This window comes from Plutella xylostella, chromosome 16 (genome assembly GCF_932276165.1).
Source record: "Plutella xylostella chromosome 16, ilPluXylo3.1, whole genome shotgun sequence".
Classification (NCBI taxonomy): domain Eukaryota; kingdom Metazoa; phylum Arthropoda; class Insecta; order Lepidoptera; family Plutellidae; genus Plutella; species Plutella xylostella.
In genome coordinates, this window is record NC_063996.1 from 2,065,883 (window position 1) to 2,089,200 (window position 23,318).

At 36.6% G+C, this 23,318-nt stretch overlaps 1 protein-coding gene across 1 annotated transcript in view; it reads right to left on the reverse strand.

Moving 5' to 3' along the window:
• LOC105380480 (ras-like protein family member 10B) overlaps positions 1 to 22,895 on the reverse strand; it is a 40,967-nt gene extending 18,072 nt beyond the window's left edge. The window contains exons 1-2 of the mRNA XM_011550047.3: positions 22,174 to 22,895; positions 13,536 to 13,681 (exon numbers count right to left, since the gene is read on the reverse strand). Coding sequence (XP_011548349.1) covers positions 13,536 to 13,681; positions 22,174 to 22,258 — 231 coding nt within the window. The 5' untranslated portion in view covers positions 22,259 to 22,895. The remainder of the gene's footprint in view (positions 1 to 13,535; positions 13,682 to 22,173) is intronic.
• Between the last annotated feature and the right edge of the window lie 423 nt (positions 22,896 to 23,318).

The window sequence follows — 23,318 nt, forward strand, 5'->3', positions numbered from 1 at the left end:
TTAAACGATTGCCTCCAAGTAAGCCCAGATATTCAATTAAAACATTTGATATACCTCTAATTATTGTAATGTGTTTATGACCTAACAAATGTTGAAATCTAGGCGGGAAACACATTTAATCATCAAATAACAACCGGCACCGGTACAATATTGTATAAGTACCTAATAATTTAATTATGTTCTCACCGAATGTTCAAGTGGGTTCTAAATTAATTTTCATGCATAAATACATTCGTTAGCATAATTTGAAATATAGTAATCAAGTAGTTTATTCATAACTACCTACCGATCGATGATAGGAAATTGAGAGTTCATGATTTACTGTAATTATTAACTTCCGATTGAAAGAGCAGGTGTTATAAATACACCTATCACTTTCTCCACAACGCCCAAGGTTAACTGGAAGAGAATGCTTTTAGCATTAAGTTCGCCAATAATAATAATAATAAACGTCACCCTCGAGCAATGAAAAAGTTCCACTTACAAAATGTCGACACCAAAATTTATGAATTAATAATGTCAAATACACAAAAAAAAAAACACGCACTCACGCCTTGTACTAATGTACTCCCTTGCGGGGTAGGCAGAGGTACATTGCTGCACCCACTTTTCGCCAGAGTGTTATGTTAGTCCCAATGTAAATGCCTCTGTGGTCTAGTGGTAGAAGCTTTGCTTCATGGCCCAGAGGTCCCGGGTTCGATTCCCGGGTGGGACCATCAATTTGTGTTTCTAAATTGTGGTTCTAAGTTTGGTTAGGACATAGAAGGCTGATCACCTGATGTCCGAAACAGTGAAACGATCCATGCTGTCGGATGGGCATGTAAAGCAGTCGGTCCTGCGCCTAGCTCTCTCCAGTCGTGTCGGTCAATCCGTCCCATTGGGTTATGAGAGTGATGGAACAGAGAGTGCTCCTGTGTACTGCGCACACACTTGGGCACTATAATCTACTCCTGCGTAGATGGCTGATCTCAAATGAGATTGGCCGCCGTAGTCGAAATTCGGCTAGGAGGACATTATTATAGTCCCAATGTAATAGGGGGCGGGCCTATTGCCATTTAACGGGCACATCCAAGACCCGAGAACAAATATCTGTGTTTAAACAAATATCTGCCCCAGCCGGGAATCGAACCCGGGACCATCGGCTCAGTAGTCAGGGTCACTAACCACTACGCCATTCGGTCGTCTAATAATGTCAAATGTTTATGAAAATTCAGGCCATTTGGTGGGTGGGACCTTTTCACTGCTCGTGAGTTTACTTTCAATACACTGATTACGAAAGCAATTACGTAGGTCGTAGGTATCATCAGTCAGGCTGAAAACCGAATCTTGCTCTAATTGCCAAATGTTCTGAAAGGAGTAGAAAGGTCGTGATTAATGTTGCGTAAATTTTCCACGCAGCTGAAGAAAAGCAGTTTGATAATAATCTGTATCGGAGTTGGAGATAACGACTGCCTAACGTGGAGATTAAAGCGATTCTCTCAACTTTTTCTAACTCTGTCAAAGTTAATGTTTTACGGAAAGTAATCAAATTATTGGAGAGGAAATTTTTAATATTTTTTTTTGCTGTTTGTTGAACAGCTAGGTACCTAGTTAACGCTCCGAAAGGACCCAACCGATTAAAAAAACATTAGAAAGCTCATTCTGAGGCTATATCATACTGTTTATCCTGGAGTTCCCACGGGAAACCCTTTGCAGAAGTCAGTTATATATGTTTCTTTTTTGCAATAGTTAGCCACAGAGCCTTAAAGCTAGCGTATTATATTTAAGGCTGCCTACCTATACATTTAAAATTTTACACCGGCAAAAAGAAGAAATATACAGAAGAGTAGTTACGCCGTCTATTACCCCCAAGGGCTTTTATTCAGCGTAATTTAATTTAAGAAATACTGAACTGTTAGGAAAAGGATCAAAGTTTACGGGATCTTTAATAGGGGAGGAATATATTTACTGCGATCCCGATGTTTTATTACTTACGATAACAGGATTTCCTTATTATAAGAGATGCAGAAGAATCATCATATTCAGCCTATAGAAGTCGAGTGCTAGATATAGGCCTCTCCCAAAGCGCGCCACAGGATGCGATCTATAGCTTTCCGCATCCAATCATTACCACAGCGACTGAGGCTAATCTGACTGGCCGCAGCCTTCTTCTGGAGGTAGAATGAAAGCACTTTTTATGGGATTTATTTTGACCAGTAAAACGACCATTTCCTTTATTTTGACAAATTTCTACCAAGGAAAGAAGTAGGACAGATTCATTTTAACCTAGAAGTGATTTAGCGGGGACTTCATAAAACATTCACGCCCCAACCGTAATATTTCTTGTTTAAATATTCAACGGCTATATTTCCGTATTAATTGCCAGGGGACATCGGATAACTTTGGACTTAATTAAAGTTTCTGAGAAAACCTAATTTATGAAAGTCGAGTTACGTTTTTACTTTTTTAATGTTGTTTTCGTGCGCAAAGGCGCTCGCATATTTGAATAATAAAATATATACTTAGGTACACGTTCACTTCAGAGGTAAAGGTAAGTAAGTAATGCGAAAAGTTTTTGTTTATTATCCTATATAGCTGTTTCCGCGCTCTTCGCTTCGCCTTAAAAAGTTTTCCCGTGGGAGTTCCGGGATAAAAAGTAGCCTATGTTCTTTCCCAGGGTCTAGACCGTATGTATACTAAATTTCATTCAAATCCGTTCAGTAGTTTTGGCGTGAAAGAGTAACAGACAGACAGACAGACACAGTTACTTTCGCATTTATAATATTAGTTAGGATAAGTATCGTTTCAGCTAAGATGATTCGTGTGACGTTATGGAGTCGTTTTGAGTTTGTGGTTTTAGAGATATCCCATAATGCAATTCTATTGATTTTGACTATTGACTTAATTTGTATCAGTCATATCCAATGTTATTAATTAACACAGATATGCAATAGTCTTAAATTAATCAGTTCTGCACAGTATGTAGTCTAGAAATCGCAATTTTTGCTCTTGGATATCTGTGTTTAAAGATTTTCATTCATTAGGTTCAATTTCAAATATTTTTCTTTTGTTACTTTTTCTAATAAAATAATTACAACACATCTTATCACATACTTAATTTTAGAAAGAGCCCCTCCTTATCCGTACAGAGAGTAGTTTGTAAAAATTGACGTTCATCAGAAAATTTTATATTTATACGATGAATATAAATATTTGACTTTGACTTTAATTTAGCAGACTGACTACCCGGGTAAGTATATCACCACATAATAATAATAATATTCATAGCGCACGGTCGTTAGCTCGTAATATCTCCATAAAACGTATTGCTCGGCGTCCCCCGGGGGATCATATAGCCAGGAATGGCTACACTTTATATCCCAATTTCATACAGGTAGGGCGTTAAATAAAGCACTCTAAAGTATATTGTACTTGTGTGTAAAGTGGGTGACCCTGAAAATGTTGCCTAGTGAAAGTTATTCAGGATAAAGGTTCGTCCACCTATCTATTCTATTCTATTCTTTGTGGGGAGTAAGTACCTGCACTTGGCTCTCTCGAGTGGAACCGTTGTGCATATCCCTATGGCATGGTCTAAACTGCCTTCCTAAGCTTGGACCATTTCCCAACACGCTGGTCCAACGTGGTGGGTTCACATATCTAGATTGATGTTCTAAATCTAGATATGCAGGTTTCCTCACGATGTTTTCCTTCACTGTAAGAGCGATGGTATAAAATTTATACCATCGCTAAATTTATACTATAAATTGTACTTAAATTCAAAGAACTCTTGGGACATGTCAGCGCCGGGATTCGAACCTGCATCTCTGGCGTGAGAAGCGGGCGCTTACCCGACTGAGCTACCACCGCTCCACCTATCGGTATCACACCAAACGGAAAGTCATAAATGTTTGGCGTCGGCAATGCTGATGAAGTGGACCCACTTGTGTGAATTTCTGTACCAAGAATACTGAATGAGATGCGTCCGTTCCATACGATGCCGAAAGGTGAACGATTAACTTAAACCTGTAGTTTCCCATATAAACGAAATACAAAAATAATTATTAAATGAGAGTGTTCCTGCTACAATTGTGATTTTATTGTTCTTTTAGTAGGCCCATGATAGTCATGACTCACTCACACATACTCATCACTCTTTTGATGTGCTGTCCCGAGTTTTGACTCAATATATTATTATATATTGACTCCCATGTTTTGATTTTGAATGAATCAACATACTTATAGTATACAAAAAATAATATATTATTATGAAAACGTTAAATTTACCTACCTTGATAATATTATTAACAAATACATTGATAATGCTACGTCGTACAAATTGTGGCCCGAACCTTATTAATTTAATTTGCTTCCACCTTACGACAAGGGTCTATTCTATTCTATTCTATTCTCATAGGGGGTGAAGTTCCTGTACGTGGCTCTCTCGAGTGGAACCTTTGTACATATCCCCTTGATTTCAGCTCAGCCAGCCTAGCTCCCGAGTAAACTGGAGTAGCAGGCCTGGGTGTTGTAATAGCTGAGGTAGGCGCTCTGTTGGTCCAAGAATAGATAATCTTGTTTCTGTAGTAGGTGGACAAGCTAACAGAATATGTTCAACCGTCTCATCTACTTCCTTACATGTCCTACATAAGGGACTAGTTGAGTTACCTATGGTATATAAGTGTTTATTCACGCAACAATGTCCTGTTATTAATCCTACCATTAATGATATATTACTACGGGACAGGTTGAGTAAGTAGCGTGTAAGTTTATGGTTGTGTGATACAATAAACGCTTTAGTTTGTCTGCAATCTACACGATTTTTCCACTCCTGATTGTGTTCAGATAGTGTTTTATCGGTGAGAACTTGCCTTATTGCCTTTGATGACAAACTAATAAATGGTTCTGGCCCTATTGGTAGGGTATTTGATCCCATTCTTGCTAGTCGGTCAGCCTCGCAATTTCCTATGTTGTCGTTATGACTTTTAATCCACTGTACTGTTACATTATTTGAAATGCTTAGGTTTTCCAGTGTTCTGTGACATTCTAAAATTAATTTAGATTTTGTTACAGTTCTGCCTAAGGCACCTAAAATAGCCATACTGTCTGTGTAGAAGCAGATATTGCTATTTTTTGTGTCTTTTATTTGTGTAGCTCCGTCAAGTAGGCTGGCAGCTTCTGCCTGAAAAACAGTAGCTTTGTTCCAGGGTACGACAAGGGTCTTATTGAAAGGGTAAATGTTTACATAAATAACGCTAACTGGCTTACCAGGAACATGGAGTAATGGAAGGGTTTATAAACTTAAGTAAATAATACAATAGCGGTATAACTAAAATGCAAGATAGAGGTTAAATTCATATAAGTACAGAATGTTCCATTGAAATAGAGGTATGTAGAGGTTATTTATTTGAGTGTATTAAGTTAATCTATCCAGTAATGTACAGTCATCATAGGTCACTTTGGCATCATGTCGAAGTAACTAACCGTCTTCATTTGTTTTTTCTTCTGTACATTTGAACGTTGTACCTAATTAGAAAGAATTATAAGCACAAAGTTTTAATTAAAAACTAGCAACCTCTGAGTAATTAAATCTACTAAAGTAAAGCATTCTCTACGTACCCAGTTCTAAGAGTAGAAAAGTCTTTAAAGTGCTGCATGAATTCATAAATCACTTCAATAGTGAATCTATTGGAGTTCGGATGAGGAGGCGGAAATGACTCGGAGCGGAATAGTTCACTTCCGGTCCCGTGCCTCACCAGTTCTAGCTCTTAGCAAAGTCTCCCGGATCCTCCTTACGAGGTAAAAAAAAAAACGCTTGTTTGGATGAAAAAAAAAGACTAGGAATTAGGTTTTGATTTTTTAAGCTGTGGCCACAGACACACACACACAGGCTACATAAAATTCTACAGCACATGCTGAGCTGATGCCTTTTTGACGCTCACAACAAGAACCCTTTGTTATTCTTTGTTCTGTATTTATATCTCGTGATCTTTGTTGTTGTCAGTGTGACAAATAAAATGTTAATTATCTGAATGGAAAGTAAGCAATCAGTCTTACCACTAAACTAGTAATAGTAAGATCTTGCACCGGACGATAAAACATCCGCAAAATCCAATATTGCCTAACGAAGATACTCCGCCAACCCTACTTTCATTAGTAGTAAAGGCTGGTACAAAACCCTGACTCAGTGGATGCTATCACGGGCAGGGTTGACACCTCTGAAAAAGCTGGACAAGTTTTGACTATTATTTTGAAAATATCAAATATTGATTTCCGCAAAAGTTCACAAAAACTGATTTTTTACGATTAATTAATACACCTATTTTACATAATTATACCTAAATACAAAGCTTTGGCTCTGACATTCAACACGTATAGGTAAAATCAAATACATAAACTACGGGTGTTAACTTATAACCCAGGGTTGCCACTTCGCCCAATGTAGCCGCTAGTGTAAACACAGCCTTGTGGAGTAATGTCGACTTGGCCTTACTCAGCAATTAGACAAAGGGACGTCCATTTATCTTGTTAATAGTAGTTTTTGCGTTGTAGTACATTTTCGTAGAGAGAAGAAAAACTGCCCACCGTAATTTCAGTAATCTCATTTAGCCAATTTCTCTTCATGTATACAGTGCTTTATCGCGGTTTTAGAGCGGTGGTAGCTCAGTCGGGTAAGCGCCCGCTTCTCACTTAAGAGATGCAGGTTCGAATCCCGGCGCTGACATGTACCAATGAGTTCTTTGAATTTAAGTACAATGTATACCATCGCTCTTACGGTGAAGGAAAACATCGTGAGGAAACCTGCATATCTAGATTTAGCACATCTAGATATGTGAACCCACCAATCCGCAGTGGACCAGCGTGGTGGGAAATGGTCCAAGCTTAGGAAGGCAGTTTAGACCTTGGGGATATGCACAAAGGTTCCATTCGAGAGAGCCAGGTGCAGGTACTGTCACCCCCAACAGAGAATAGAATAGAATAGAACAGTGCTTTATCACAATTTCGTTAGTGAGAATTGGGATAATTTTCTGGTAACGTCTAATTAGGTATTACTAAGGACTTAAGTAAAAACTTCGGGCATTCATCCAGGGGTAAATTATGTGTAAATGAAAAAGTTAATTTCCATCACGTATTCATCACCTTCTTCAAGCGAGAGAGATATGGCATAATCTCCAAACTAGAGTTGTAGCATGCGGGCAACGAGACCAAATATTAATTTTTCAATAATATTGCCGTGGAGAAGATGAACAGCCATCGCCTTTCTTGGTTTGGACATGTCATGAGAAGAGAAGATCATTATGTAACAAAGAAAGTGTTGGAAATGAGACCCGAAGGAAGGCGTAAGAGAGGAAGACTAAGAAAGACGTGGCTTGATTGCATGAAAGAAAATATGAGAGAGTGTGGAGTGAATGAGGATATGACAGAGGATAGGGTAAAATGGCGTGACATGACGAGCAAAGCCGACCCTAAATAAGGATAAGGCAAGGAAGAAGAAGAAGATTGCCACGGCCGGAATCCGAATGCAACACAAAAGTCAATGTAACCGCTGAACTATCCGGTGGTTGCTGAAATGCTGACTCATCTATAGAACACTGACTGTTGATGGGTGACATGAAAATTTGTTAATCAATAGAGCTTCGGCCGCGGCACGGGTCTGTTATCGACGTCGATAAACTCGATAAATGAGCGTTCCTCCACAGCGCCTTATTAGCGAATCGCGATAGTGACGTTTATCTACGTCGATAACAAACCCGTGAATAGGAAACTTACGTTTTTATCAAAAAATATATTTTATTATATGTATCATTATTTTATCCTCTGCTTATTTTGCACTTGGGTGTGGGTTTAAATCTTTATTGTTTACAGTGAAATATTTTCCGGGTTACTATGGCCATAGTATGTAGAAGAGAATAGAATACTATGGCCATTTAAATATGAACTGCGCGTTAATGTCTGGTTGAACACCAGCCTAAGTCCAACTTCAAACGGCTTTTCTCTAAGTCCCGGCTTGTTTCCAGTTGAAGTATTCAACTCTCAACTCAACACAATGGGCTATTGTGAAGTACCTCGTCACTACCCCATAACTACTGCTGTGATAAAATCCACGGAAAACTGTATAAAATGACTAGATTTTTATGACTGACACTGGCTAGTTAAAAAAAAAACAGTTATCGCAAGACAATATTTTTTCACATTATTTCTTTGATAACCGATATTGACAACCGAATGTTGTAGTGATAAGTGACCCTGACTACTATGCCGAAGGCCCAGGTACGATGCCCGAATGGGGCAGTATTTTTTTTAAAACATATATAATTTGTTCTCAGCGCTCGGGTGATAAATTTTATGTTTGCGTTGTTGTGTGTATATGTATATATAACATTATAATAATATGTAGCTATCTATATTATCTGTGTAAATATATCAGCTGTCCGATACCCATAACAGGCTCAGCCTAATGGGAGGGTGAGACGTCCCCACATATTATTATTAATACCTACATATAAATGTTGTTTGTTAACTTATTGATATTCGGATAATATTTACAGAGTCTAGCCAACGTCTGCGACGCATACATCGTCGTCGTCGCTGTGACTAGAGTCAATGTTTGTGTTATTGAAACGAATAAAAATATCCAACAGCCTTACATGTTTATTTTCCGAAAATTCTAAACGGGTAAACACTGTATACAGGGTGTTGCAAAAAGGGTATACTAAATATTTCATTTTGTATAGAAACTTTATTGGTCACGTGATTTTACTATGGAAAAAAATTTTTTTTTTCGCGAATTTCCGAATTCTGATTTCAGTTTCGGGCTTAGATATAACATGCTGCACATGTAGGTTTCGGCTTAGTATACCAATTTTGCAACACCCTGTAGAAGGTAGAATAATCTGCATGGCAGACAGTACAAACGATATCATTAACACAAAAGTATATTTGAATACAAATTAGATGGAGTGTCGTCTTAAAACGGTTTGACAGTAAACAAAATGCGGACAGTTTTTTGTTTTTTTTGTATGTGACACACCATCTCGTTCGTATATTGTTAATCTAAGTTAACTCATAATGAACCCACAAGGGGAATCAGAGTGTGAACTACGCAGCGACATCGCTTTACGTCGAGTTCAGCCCGAGGCGAGCTCGACTTGGCAGTGTTTGGACTCGGGACGACTCAACTGGGCACCTACCATAAGGGCTTCTACAGGGTGAGTCTTTCATAGGTGCATATCAGTACCTACCCACAATTACACAGTGTCACGTATCTAAGCATGAGCATCTTTTTTTTTTCGTTATATCTCAAGGTCATTATAACAAAAGTTGTTCAGAATGAAAAGCTCTGTGACATACTTCCGGATGTGCACCTGTGAAAGACTCACCCTGTATATATTCTCTAGTTCATTTCAAGTAAAAAGAAACGGTCTATGATATTATGTTACATACCTAAATATAAAGTAGGTATACATGACTGTTCATGATCCTTTCACAAAGTATGCCTGAAATGGATCCTCAGGGACTAAACCAGACCTTTAGAAATGGGGTCGTGGCTTTAGGTAAAGTTATAAACTCTTCTATTTATCGTTTTATAGTGAAGAATTTCCAGGGATAAGCTAGTATAATAATCTAACCAACTTTTAAAACCTTCAAATTTCAACACTAAAATCCGCATTACTTTTAGACTGCTGAACCAATTTTCATAAAATATGGCTAAAAACACTCTTGCGGTAACATTTCCTACGACCTTAAAAATACAAAATGAAAATCAATTCAGCCGTTTGGGTGCTACTGCTACGCTACCACAGACAGATATCACATACCTCTATTCTATTCTATTCTCTTTGTGTAGGTATCTGAACTTGGCTCTCTCGAATGGAACCTTTGTGCATATCCCCAAGGTCTAAACTGCCTTCCTAAGCTTGGACCATTTCCCACCACGGTGGTCCACTGCGGGTTGGTGGGTTCACATATCTAGATGTGCTAAATCTAGATATGCAGGTTTCCTCACGATGTTTTCCTTCACCGTTAGAGCGATGGTATACAATGTACTTAAGTTAAAAGAACTCATTCGTACATGTCAGCGCCGGGATTCGAACCCGCATCTCTGGCTTGAGATACGGGTGCTTACCCGACTGAGCTATATACCACTGCGGGATCACATAGGTACCTATTTTTCATCGGGTGTTAAAAATGCACAATATTCATTTCACACACTTCTGTAAGTAGGTAGTTATTAGTTATTGTTTTTTTTAAATAATTTGTATATCAGTATTCAGGCTTCGCGATGGCGCCTGAGAGTAAGTAACAATAACTTCGCAGTATCAGAGTTGCAAACAATCTATAGGCTGTTTTAGCTATAGAATGAGTTGTTTATGTAAATTTACAGTCACCACAGTTCGTTACCGACACCTGGGGCAAGGGGGTTACTTTAGCTAGACAAAAACACAGGAGTAGTGCCAGTCGGAATCGCGCACGAAAGTCTCCGTCCAGGGTTCCGCTCATCTGGCATAATCTTTATTGACCAAAACTCATTTCGCATAACTCGTATGGTCTAAACTTTTTTGGCCGAACCATCACTTTGCCAAGACTTATGTGGCATAAGGCTCGTTTCGTCTAAAACTCTTTAGGCACAATCTTTAAACACCTAAGTTTCGTTTGCTCAAATTTATGTTCGTCTATACCTATGTATAATCTTGTTTCTCCTAATGTTATCTTAATAAATAATATATTAAGTATGTAGTAAATGTACAAATTGTGGTATTTTTCTCCTACATCCCGAAAATCACGATATTGTATGATCAAAAAATCGAAAGTTAACGACCAATATAATTATTACAAACCCCATGAGATCGAAACCTAAAAATAGGTGCGACGACGAGCAAAGCGAGGAGGAGCGTGTTAGGTGCACATGTTCATCAAAACCAAAGCGGAGCGCAGCGAAGCGGAGCGGAGCGTTTTCCAAACAGCGGAAATAATACAAGGCACCAGTTTGCGCTATGTAGGGAGACGCTCCGTCAAAGTTAAAGCCAAACGAATATTATTACTTTGTGTAAACCTATGCCATAGCATTATTAGGCTATTCAAGATTTGGCCATACCATTATTAGGCTAAACAATGTTATGCGAAATAACTTTTTACTAAACGAGATTTATGCCATACGATTTTCGGCGTAACGAGACTTTGACCAAACGTTACTATGCAATACGAGATTAGGCAAAAAAATCTTATGCCAAAAAAGGTAGAACCCTCCGTCCAATTATCATCCTAACTTCCTAACTAATATTATAAATGCGAAAGTAACTGTGTCTGTCTGTCTGTCTGTCTGTCTGTCTGTCTGTCTGTCTGTTACTCTTTCACGCCAAAACTACTGAACGGATTTGAATGAAATTTGGTATACATACGGTCTAGACCCTGGGAAAGAACATAGGCTACTTTTAATCCCGGAATTCCCACGGGAAAAGTTTTTAAGGCGAAGCGAAGCGCGCGGGAACAGCTAGTGTTTAATAAATGCTACTCAATGATTTCAAAAGAAGAACCTTCAGAACGTTTTGTCAAAAGAAAATGGCACCCAGGCGCGCTGGCCCTAATTCATACAAATTATGACAGATATATGAGATTTTAAGGCCAACGCGAGGGTGCCATTTTCTTTTGACAAAACGTTCTGAAGGTTCCTTACGCTAGTAAATAAAGTCAATGATGCTACATAATTTATTTGCAACATAAGTAACATAACTTGGATAACAAAAAAAATAGGTTTGATTTTTATGTGTGATGAAGGTGTGGAGTACGGATAATAATACGATACTATCGTCGTGCCACACATTTCTATATTATACTCTCATAGAAGGCATCTCCACACGGTGATATTATCGCTGCGATGCGATGTATTGTGGTAACGGTTACTTAGTAACTTACCCCCTTATTCATAAAAAAAGTTACTGGATGCTTTAGCTATTGAACTGTTTTGTCCCTCTCTGTCAATAAACAAATCGTTATCTGTCAGAGAGTGACAGAACAGTTCAATAGTTAAAGCGTCCAGTAACTTTTTTATGAATAAGGGGGTTACTTTTTCGTAAGTTAGAACAACCCCTTGGGTCGCAGGGCCAGCACCGAATATTAAGTGGTCGCAAATATTTCAGGAGATTTCCGTTACCTCAAAACTTATGCCAACACCCGGAAATAGAAATAATACCTATTCAAATTACGCCAGTTCTCGGAAAAAAATATTTCGTGGTAAGTAGAAACACGTGTTTCGACAACGAAACAGAATTTTTGAATAAAATAGAAGGTAGGCGCTTTTTTAAATACTTAGCTAATAGAATAAGAATTCATTATTAACTGTGAATAATTATCCTTATGATTTATTATACCTATAGAGCTAGTAGGTATACCTACAAGCTATTTAATTTGGCTATAGTAGGTAGGTAGGTGCTATAATACATAAAATTACTTAGGTATGTACTACATAGTTTTTTATGTTTCTTCGATCAGTATTATGCAATAAATTTTATATTTCAGTAACCATTTTTGTCAACTTTTGCCTTCAATGTCTCAGAAATAATGAATTTTACAGGATATTTTTCCTGGTGAAAGTTAGGTAGTTAGATTGACCAGCAGGGCGATCACGAACAATATAGAATCGAATGCGAGTGCGACTAGTGGCAACTTAACAGCACTTTCGAACACTTTTTACCTATAAAATTGACAGTTGTCGCACTCGCATTCGATTCTATACGTTAGCTCGAATTTTCATGATACGGGTAGCAGTAGATCGTGTGTCAAAAACGAATCGGGAGCACTACACTTACAACGGCTGTTGCAAAAAGCGTATACCTACTAAGCCGAAACCTACATGTGCCGCATGTTATATCTAAGCCCAAAATGAAATCAGAATTTTAAAATTAGCGAAAAAAAGCTTCTTGTCCATAGTAAAAATTCACGTGACCAACAAACTTTCTATAAAAAATAATTTATTTTTTCCCGAATTTAGAAATTCTGATTTTATATTCGGGCTTACATAGATATAACATGCTACACATGTAGGTTTCAGCTTAGCTTAGCTTGTAAATAGGTATCTCAGTAATAACTCCATTTTTGGGAGTTTCTATTTTATCTTAGGGCCTGTTTCAGATGTCAGGGTAATGTGAGATAAAAAATGCTATCACTGTGTAAAACATAGAGACACACACGAAACAGAGATTCGAGTGACAGCAATATCTTTAATAGGTATCCAGAAATTGTGAAACAGGCCCTGATACTAATTCTCGCGATATCATTAAAGTAAATAAAAGGTTTTCTTATAAATGGCACTTATTATTGTCTACCTCTTTAGCTAAAGCTAAACTATACCTGATTTATTACTCGTGCGATTTAACTGTGAGCCTGACTGACAAAAACCAAAGGTCATATTAACTAGCTTTGGTGTACCCGGCGTGATCCATGGTTCTTGTTGGCCAGGTGCACAGTTAATTCGCACGAATAGTAAGCATAGACTAGCGAGAACTGTAACTAGAAATGTACTCGTTATTCTATGGTAGTAGGTACACAAACACAACCCCCACCTGTATAATACTAGTCTTGCCGACAGCCGGCGCGCCCAGCAACACCACCTTGACCAGGTCGAGGCTGTCGGGGCTGGGCTCCAGGCTGGGGGCTCCGCTGGCGGCCAGCGCGCCGCCCCCGCGCTCCAAATAGTCCAGGTCCAGCTCTGCGGACAATGAAGGTGTTTTTTTTAAATATTTATTATAAATATTTTATTTTCTGATGAAAGTCAATTTTTACAAACTACTCTCATTTCATTCCATCAAACTCCTCAAACCACCGTGAAAGATTGCCATGTGCCATAATTGACAACATTTCAAATAAAATGCTCACCGATTTTATTTTATTTTCGACGAGATATCACAAATTTAGATGACCCGTATTTTTTTATTTCTTAATATTTCTATGTTTTAATATATTTTTTAATTTTAAAGTTCAAAATATTTATAATACGAGTGACGTCACGTCGAGGCTTGGGATAAAAATATTTTCGTTGCCTGCCTAAACAAAAAAAAAAAGTTGGATGACATTAACTTGACATGAACAAGGACCAATCAACTTCAACTTCAACTTTATTTTGTGGCAAGAACCAATCACGAACTTTCGTCATTGACAAGGACACATAAAAGTGACAGACATTTGAGTGATGTTTGTCATTGTCATTGTCAAAGTGACATGACATGTTTTTTTCTTGTTCATGTTTTAGAAGTAAAAGCGCGTTTAATTATTATGCCACATCGTGATGTCACGAATGATAATTTAGATTTTTATGTTTTTCTCTGAAATAAATCAATAGAAAAATCGGAAACATTTTTTTTTGTGAATATTAGAGCCATATCTCTAAATGGTTTTCGAATTTCAACTGTATAAAATTTTGAAATGTTGTCAATTGGTATGATCTCGAGACCTTTCGAGAGGCCGTGGGTTGAATCCTGTTATTTATTTATGTAGCGTGGAAGACCAACAGCATGGAATTATAAACCTAGACATGAGTTCTAATGTAATTAGTTCTTTAGAAATAATCCATTTAAGTACAATAATTTATACCACTTGCTCGTTCGGTGAAGGAAAACATCGTGAGGAAACCTGCACATCTAGATTCTGCGTGTTGTACTCATTAAAAACGGCGACACGGCTCGTGTGTTATTTCGTGATTACAAAATATAAGTACAGAGAAAATCGGTTCTTTCACTAGCGATTCGTCACTAACTACCCCCCTAGGAGATTACAGGCGTACTTTACGTACCTATTATGGTAAGTACCTACTACTAAATTAATCCAATATTGTAGAAACCACCTAAGTATCTACCAATATGTCTGCAAAACTCATCCATCAATGAGCCCAAACTTATTTACTGCGTAAATTGCTTTTATCCAGCAAATAAATAAAACAGCCAAGTTTAGTCTAGATCAGGGATTCTCAAACAGTGATAGTACCTAATGGAAATAAGATGACTCTAAAAGTGAATAGTGGCAGTAATAATATAGTAGGTAAATAAGAAACCACCTAAGTATAAACCAATATGTCTGCAAAACTCATCCATCAATGAGCCCAAACTTATTTACTGCGTAAATAACTTTTATCCAGCAAATAAATAAAACAGCCAAGTTTAGTCTAGATCAGGGATTCTCAAACAGTGACAGTACCTAGTGGAAAAAAGATGACTCTAAAAGTGAATAGTGGCAGTAATAATATAGTAGGTAATTATAAATGAAAATATATAATTGTAGCAAAAATTACCGAGAAATATTGAAGGTTCCTATATTTTTTTAATTGCTTTTTAAACTTATATTTACTGACTGGACTTAGGTGGACTTGCCCTAAGTCCACCCCAGAGGATATCAAATCCAAGGGTTCCTAAGATTACGAACATTTTGGGAATCTTTGGTCTAGGTCAAGAGTCTAGACAATGGAATAAATTTAATTTAGGTTTACATAAAAGTGTGTCACCGTCTTTCAGTAAATTGAATTTGGTTCGGAAATTTTATCGTAATGTTTTTCAATCCAATTTACAATTACAATCCTCTGTATTTGCACCAAAACAGAAAAAATCAAAAATAAAAACAGTACTAACAAAAATACGGCCTTATTTTTTCTTCTGGAAACTCTACCAGACAATCATTGGATGGAAGAGAAAGATAAAAAATATATATATATTATTAGCTGTGGTTCAAGAGTATAATACACTACCTCAACTTAAACACTATACCTAATCTAAGTTAACATTGTATTCACAGATACACAGACACGTTAAACTTAAAAGATTCTGTTAATTTTTTTCATTGCTCACTAGCATAAATTTTTTTATGTTGAGAACGCATTTAGCTTGCCGCTAAATAAACATTGCGTTTCAAGAGTAGGGGGGGCGTAGGGGGGCAGGCACTTACACTGCTAACTCAATAAACGCATTTCTGTGTAGAAATAAAATCACTTAGCTAACATCGGAATCGAATTAGCGTCCGCCTTATTGCTTCCTGTGTGAATAAAGTGGCGCGACTGCGGAGTTTCTCTACAATACAGAAAATAAAACGGTCTGTCTAAGTACATTAGCACACTAGCCTGCAAAAATAGATAGGTAGGTGCTTACTAGATTTTTTAATTCTAAAAATGAAGTTAATGGTTTTTACCACCGAACACTAGCAAAGGACACATCGCTCGCCTGTCAAATCTGACGTAACTTGTATGGATCTGACAGATGTTTGGCTGGCGGGCGACGCTGCTTATCATAGACCTAATACACACTGCTTATAGATTTTTTTATTATTAATGTGTCTTTGTTGGTTCATCAACAGTCGATTATCCCGCGATTAAGTGACGTATCGTTCTATTGGTAGGACAATCGACTGTGGATGAACCGTTCAGAATCTATCAATTGAGTACCTGAGATTAAAAAACAGACTTTACATACTCATTAAGTACTCTACACCGCAAGAATGAACCTCCAATGGATCATTCATTTATTCCATATTTAAAAACCTTTTAAACGTGGCTCTCAAACGGCCAGTCTTTTCATTGCATTCCCATTTTGAAGATGGAAAAAACGCGCTCTGCATGTTTAATCGGAGCATCATAGAGTCGTTCAGTATTGAAAAGATATGACACTTTAAATACTTGGAATTCCGCTAGTATTGAAACATTCATTTAAACTGATATGTAAAAACAGAGTATCGAATAAATTAGGTAGGTAAATGGAAAAAAAATTACATGTAGCGCTGCTATGATAGAGCTGAATAGAGCAGGACTTAGATTATGGCGTACATTGATTTAAAAACGGTATCAAATATTATTTAAATAGCCACCATTCAGATAATGGTCAGGCAAGAGAGATATAATATGTATCATTTTTTTTACTGTATACAGATTGATTTACATCTTTAAATTTTTTCTTGCTTTGATATTTCACGTCCCTCGAGCTATAATCCTCCAAAATTTAAACTCAATAGAAACTATTTCTGATGATGCCAAAAATTAGTCGTGAAATAGTCATAAATAGTCGTGTTTTCCAAAAAAATAGTCGTATCATACTTTCGGAGTTAGAGCTATACTTTATGGAGGATTATAGCTGGAGGTCTCCAGCTATAATCCTCCAGCCTCTGCAGAACAAACGGTAAGGCCTATCGACTTGGTTAAGGTCTCAAAAAATAGTCGTGAAATAGTCGTAATGACATGCCAAATTTCAGAAATAGTCGTCCAAAGATAGCAGAGATATAAAGGTACTTTGCTGCAGCCCTGGTGGAGGATTATAGCTGGAGGTTTTGAAAATATCGAATATCTTTGGAACTACTATGACTATCGGTTTGAATTATGTCTCAAAAAATAGTCGTGAAATAGTCGCTTCTATTTATTATAATTTTAAGCTTGATACAAGCTGTTAAATAATGATATCAAATTCTTCATACAAATCAAAGTGGACGAGAATGCCAAAGCGAGCCAGTACACAAAAATAATAGCACCGTAGCATTGAAGTACTCATGTCGAATTTATCTATAAATCATTTATTTCGTCATACTTTGCATCAATAGTATCTAAACGAATCTTGGTATCACATTTTATTGCTTTTGCTCTTGGCATTTACCTTACTGTGTACAGAGAAAACGTATGCCTATACACGCACACATTTATCTCCGTTATCTTGACAAACGATAGCGATGACGACTACGGCGATGTAGTACCTAGGTCAGTTATTGTCATCCCTTACTATCCCGTAATCAGACAAATATTACTATCCTTGTCTCCTTTCTAAACGGCATGCATCGCACGCATAGAACGCGTGAGCGAACGTGTCACCGGTTGCATCTTGACAAGCAATAGCAAAGCGGTATTTATTACGTCCCTTACTATCCCGGGATCACACAAATAGTGCTGTTCTTGTTTTTTTATTAGCGTTGATGTGGCCGCCACCTCCGCCGGTGAAATTGGGATAGTTTTATTGAAGACGCAGTACAGGGTAGCACTCAAGCGATAAGAATAAAATACGGTGTTTGAAATATAACTCATTTAATTACAATCACAGGCCTAAAGTACTTTTATTTATACTTAAGTTATTCATTAAACAATCTTTAGGTAGATTAGGTTTCATACAATTATCTCAGTATTATTTGACTATTACCTATAAACATATTTAGTTTAATTTAAAATAATCACAGTTGGTTTATTGCTAAGTAATAATATAATATTGACGTAGTTCAATAAAAAAAACATGGTATGAACTTAAATATGTAGTTATTTCACTATTTAAAAATAATTATTTTCTAACCCTATATCATAATAAGCTTAAGTTAAAGTAATCAAAGATTGTTCATTATTAGGTTTAGGTAAGTATAATCACGGTTATTGTCATAATGAAATATAACTCATTTAATTACAATCACAGGCCGAAAGTACTTTTATTTATACTTAAGTTATTCATTCCTTCATTCATCTTTAGGTAGATTAGGATTTATTTATTTTTATTCTCCATAGTAAAAAGTCACGTGACCAACTAAGTTTCTATGAAAAATTATAATATTTTTTTTTTCGCGAATATTTAAATTCTGATTTCAGTTTCAGGCTTAGATATACCATGCTGCACATGTAGCATTCGGCTTAGTATACCCTTTTTGCAACACCTTGGGTGTAGAACTTGCAAAAATTATGAACAGCCACTGTAGCTTGCGACGTTATTGAAGAACACATGTAAGCTGAGCTGAAAAAAAATAAGGCAAATTAACGTCTTATTAATAAAAGTATTTGTTTTTTTTAAATATTATATACATATATATATGATATACGAGTAGGTAGATACGAGTGGTAATAACGTTATTTCACCTAGACTATTTGTTTGGTAATTTATTGTCATTTGGAGACCACAGCAAACAGTGGAGTAAAATTTCTTATCAGTAACTTATTGCAACAATAACTTGAAACTGTGAACGTTTGTGCGAAAAGGTTGTTTTTGAGCGAAAGAGATAGCTGAGTAAACAATTTGGCTTTTGTCCAAAACCGGTTTGGTCGGACGGTGCGTTTGAAACTTGTATGAAATTTCACAGGGTGTGAATTACTTACATAGGTATTTAGTTCAGAAACACGTTTTTGTCGCTTGTAACTGATAGGTACAAATGAGTTTTGACAAGTAAATTGGCTGTTATAACTTTATCAACTTCAGCACCACAACACTGTATCCTAGCATAAGCACAATACCATATGAAAATAGTGATAAATTTTTACCTAGGATTTGTTATCTGGTAATCATGTATTCGGAGCCATTGCAGTTTTTTAGCGCATTACATCAATGCGGTCATGATAGTTTATCGGCGCATTACATCGATAGGCTGTGTTTTCACCTGAAATAATAATGGGTAGGCTTATAGGTAGGTTACACATAATTTATTTTTATACATATATTTATTTGCCTAGTTTCATTCAGAAATACAAACAATAACGCCTTTTTTTGCTATTGAGGGGTAAATATCCACATTTAACCAGGACTACCATATCGATGATACCCGCATATTTTCGTATCTACTAAGATATGTACATACAGCCTTGATTGCATGTATGCACAATTTACTAGCTCATAGTGTAAAATTGCTAATTGAATAACAATCCCCATACATATTAAGCATAGATATTAAAAAATAATTTGGCTACGATACTTCAATACAAAAATCATGTTAATAAATAAGCTGATCATAACAAAATGGGATGGCTTGCTTTGATATTGAGTATTGAAAAGGATACTTACTTGCAAATATTCAAACACTCACTAAACACTCTTATCTGCATCCACTAATATCTTTTAGAATATAACATCTTGAATATTCATTTGCATATAGAGCACTCACAATATTTTAACAACCTTCAATAACACCGATCGTGACCATAGTTTGCACTAAACTGTAAACAAATTATCAAACAAAACATGCAAAATACTAACCCCAACTTCACTGGTGGCGGCGCGCGGCGGCGGTCACATAAGGGACGTAATAAATACCGGTTTGCTATACCTAGCTTGTCAAGATGTTACCGGTGACGCAGTCGCTCACGCGTTCTATGCGTGCGATGCATGCCGGTTAGAAAGGAGACAAGGATAGCAATATTTGTCTGATCACGGGATAGTAAGGGATGACAATAACTGACCTAGGTACTACATCGCCGTAGTCGTCATCGTCGCTATCGTTTGTCAAGATAACAGAGATAAATGTGTGCGTGTATTGACATACGTTTTCTCTGTACACAGTAAGGTAAATGCTAAGAGCAAAAGCAATAAAATGTGATACCAAAGATTCGTTTAGATACTATTGATGCAAAGTATGACGAAATAAATGATTTATAGATAAATTCGACATGAGTAATTCAATGCTATTGCTTTTATTTTTGTATTCAGTGCTATTATTTTTGTGTACTGGCTCGCTTTGGCATTCTTGTCCACTTTGATTTGTATGAAGAATTTGATATCATTATTTAACAGCTTGTATCAAGCTTAAAATTATAATAAATAGAAGCGACTATTTCACGACTATTTTTTGAGACATAATTCAAACCGATAGTCATAGTAGTTCCAAAGATATTCGATATTTTCAAAACCTCCAGCTATAATCCTCCACCAGGGCTGCAGCAAAGTACCTTTATATCTCTGCTATCTTTGGACGACTATTTCTGAAATTTGGCATGTCATTACGACTATTTCACGACTATTTTTTGAGACCTTAACCAAGTCGATAGGCCTTACCGTTTGTTCTGCAGAGGCTGGAGGATTATAGCTGGAGACCTCCAGCTATAATCCTCCATAAAGTATAGCTCTAACTCCGAAAGTATGATACGACTATTTTTTTGGAAAACACGACTATTTATGACTATTTCACGACTAATTTTTGGCATCATCAGAAATAGTTTCTATTGAGTTTAAATTTTGGAGGATTATAGCTCGAGGCACGTGATATTTCTTTTACACTCACTGAACTTACATGTATAGATATAGATATATTTTTATAGTACGTAGGTAGGTACCTACAAAGTACATTGTGATACGAGTGCGGAAAGTACGCTATTTTTGTACGATAAGTACCTAGTGAGTGAAAAGATGAAGGAATAATTGAGGCATTCGAGCAGACGCTAAACGGGTTGAAAAATTATAAACCTTCAAACTGTCTTGTCTGGAACCTTAAACAAGGAAGTATTTAATCTATGTATCACTGGGTTAAATGGAGGTAGACTGGAAACGTCTTTTGAATGGGGATTGTAGTTTTTTATTGTTGAGGTACCTACATAGTAATTGTTTAGTCCGTTCATCCTTTGAAACAGGTCGCTGTTAATGATGTTTTCAGCTAATTGTTAGTACATTTTCCAAGAACTTGTACATTTTCTATTATCTTGTGTTTTCTTTCGGCTGCTCTGTAGCAGTTTTTAAAATCACATTTGTAATTATTATTTTATAAGAATTTGTTAAGTAAGTACTTCTTTTGATACTGGGGCAGATTTTACGAAACAGTTTTATTTTTATTTTTTGTCAGATTTTATAATGTATTATCATCTCTACCTCTAATCCTTTTTTTATTTTATTTTAAACTCTCTTCCATCCAAAGGTTGTCTGGTAGAGATTGCTATAAGCAATAAGGCCGCCTTTTTGTACTGTTTTTATTTTTAAGCATTTTTGTATATGTTCTGTTGGTGCAAATAAAGAGGATTGTATTGTATTGTATCATTTTTTTTGTGTTTTTTTTTCGGATCGAGAATCGTGCACCGTGGAAACTTAGCTTTAAGACCGATTCACACACTGTTTAGTGCAAGTGTTTAGTTTAGTTGATGGTCGAATGGCGTAGTGGTTAGTGGCCCTGACTGCTATGCCGAGGTCTGAGGTCCCGGGTTCGATTCCCGGCTGGGCAGATATTTGTTTAAAGATTTGTACTCGGGTCTTGGGTGTTGATATTTAAGTATATTTAATATGTATCTATCTATGTATTTGTGTAGATATATCAGCTGTCCGATACCCATAACACAGGCTCTGCCTAGCTTGGGGTCGGATGGCCGTATGTGAGATGTCCCCACATATTATTATATTATTATTAGTAGTTTGTTGGGCTTGTTGTATAGTAAATGTAAAACTTTTGAATCTGCCATAAATACTTAGCTTAAATAAACAGTTTGTGAATCAACATTTAGGCTGCAACAACACTTACCCAAAATCTTGTTGGGCTTAGTGCAGTTCCCTCGAACGTCATCGTCGTCATGATCTTGTTTCGACGAGTTATCAAATCTGTTCATCTCTGTGTCAGTACCAATACCGAATGCAACACTTCACTGTTATTCTTGAACATTATAGTTACGAACTTCACTTTTTTGCACACTACAATATGTTTTCTTACTATAAGATCACTTTGATTGTAACATTCCCTTATTTACACTACACACAAAGTTACAAATCAATCACCATAAAGTATATACTTAAATTTCCACTAAACGTAACGTGGCACTATAATCCCTTAATCAGGAATATTTTCACAAGTTTTTTTTTTACACAACTCGCGTAATTTTCCCCGAAGTTTTCCCGTAGGACGATATCCTCTCGCCACAGAGTCCCGATATCAACTGACGGGAAGAGACTTCGGGAGGAACGCAGCACAGAGGACAGATTCCCGCGCACAGGTGACAAGCGCAAACAATTTTTGAAATCCGAATAGCATTTTCACCGTCAATTGTTTTTTGTTTTTTTACCGTTTGTTTGCGGCCAGCCTTTCTGTTATTCAATTTGAATTTTATGAAAGGTTGGTTCGTTTAATTTAATTTTTAATCAAGCAAGTCAGACTTTTGTAATTTTACGTGAGTACTTAGGTACGTCACTTGATCCTTTTTTGTTAATTACTAGACTTTCAGTGTGTAATTAACTCGAGCGTTTTGTGAAAATAAATCCAACATTAATGGAGTACAAGAAGAACATTTTGATAAAATACTAAGGTAACGGGTCCATATTCCGAGGTAAATAACAACATTTGAAAGTAAGTAAGAAAAATAAGCATTTGTAACCATCAATATTGATGTGAAATATTGTCTTCTGTAAGAATATACGTTAAATTTTATATTTCTTAACACAGATTCATTGATAACACATTAATTATACTTAAAAAAATATAATTTATTACACATGTCGATTTGCCCTTATACCGAGGTAGGATTATGGTTTCTTCCATATACCGAGGTAGCCTGTTCCATATTCCGAGTTAGTCCTGTCAGTGGCTCCATGAGTGTGGCCATGAACATAAGGAAATTACAATCTAAAATATCGATATACTTTTTTAACCCTAAAGTACTCCAAATAAATTTAATT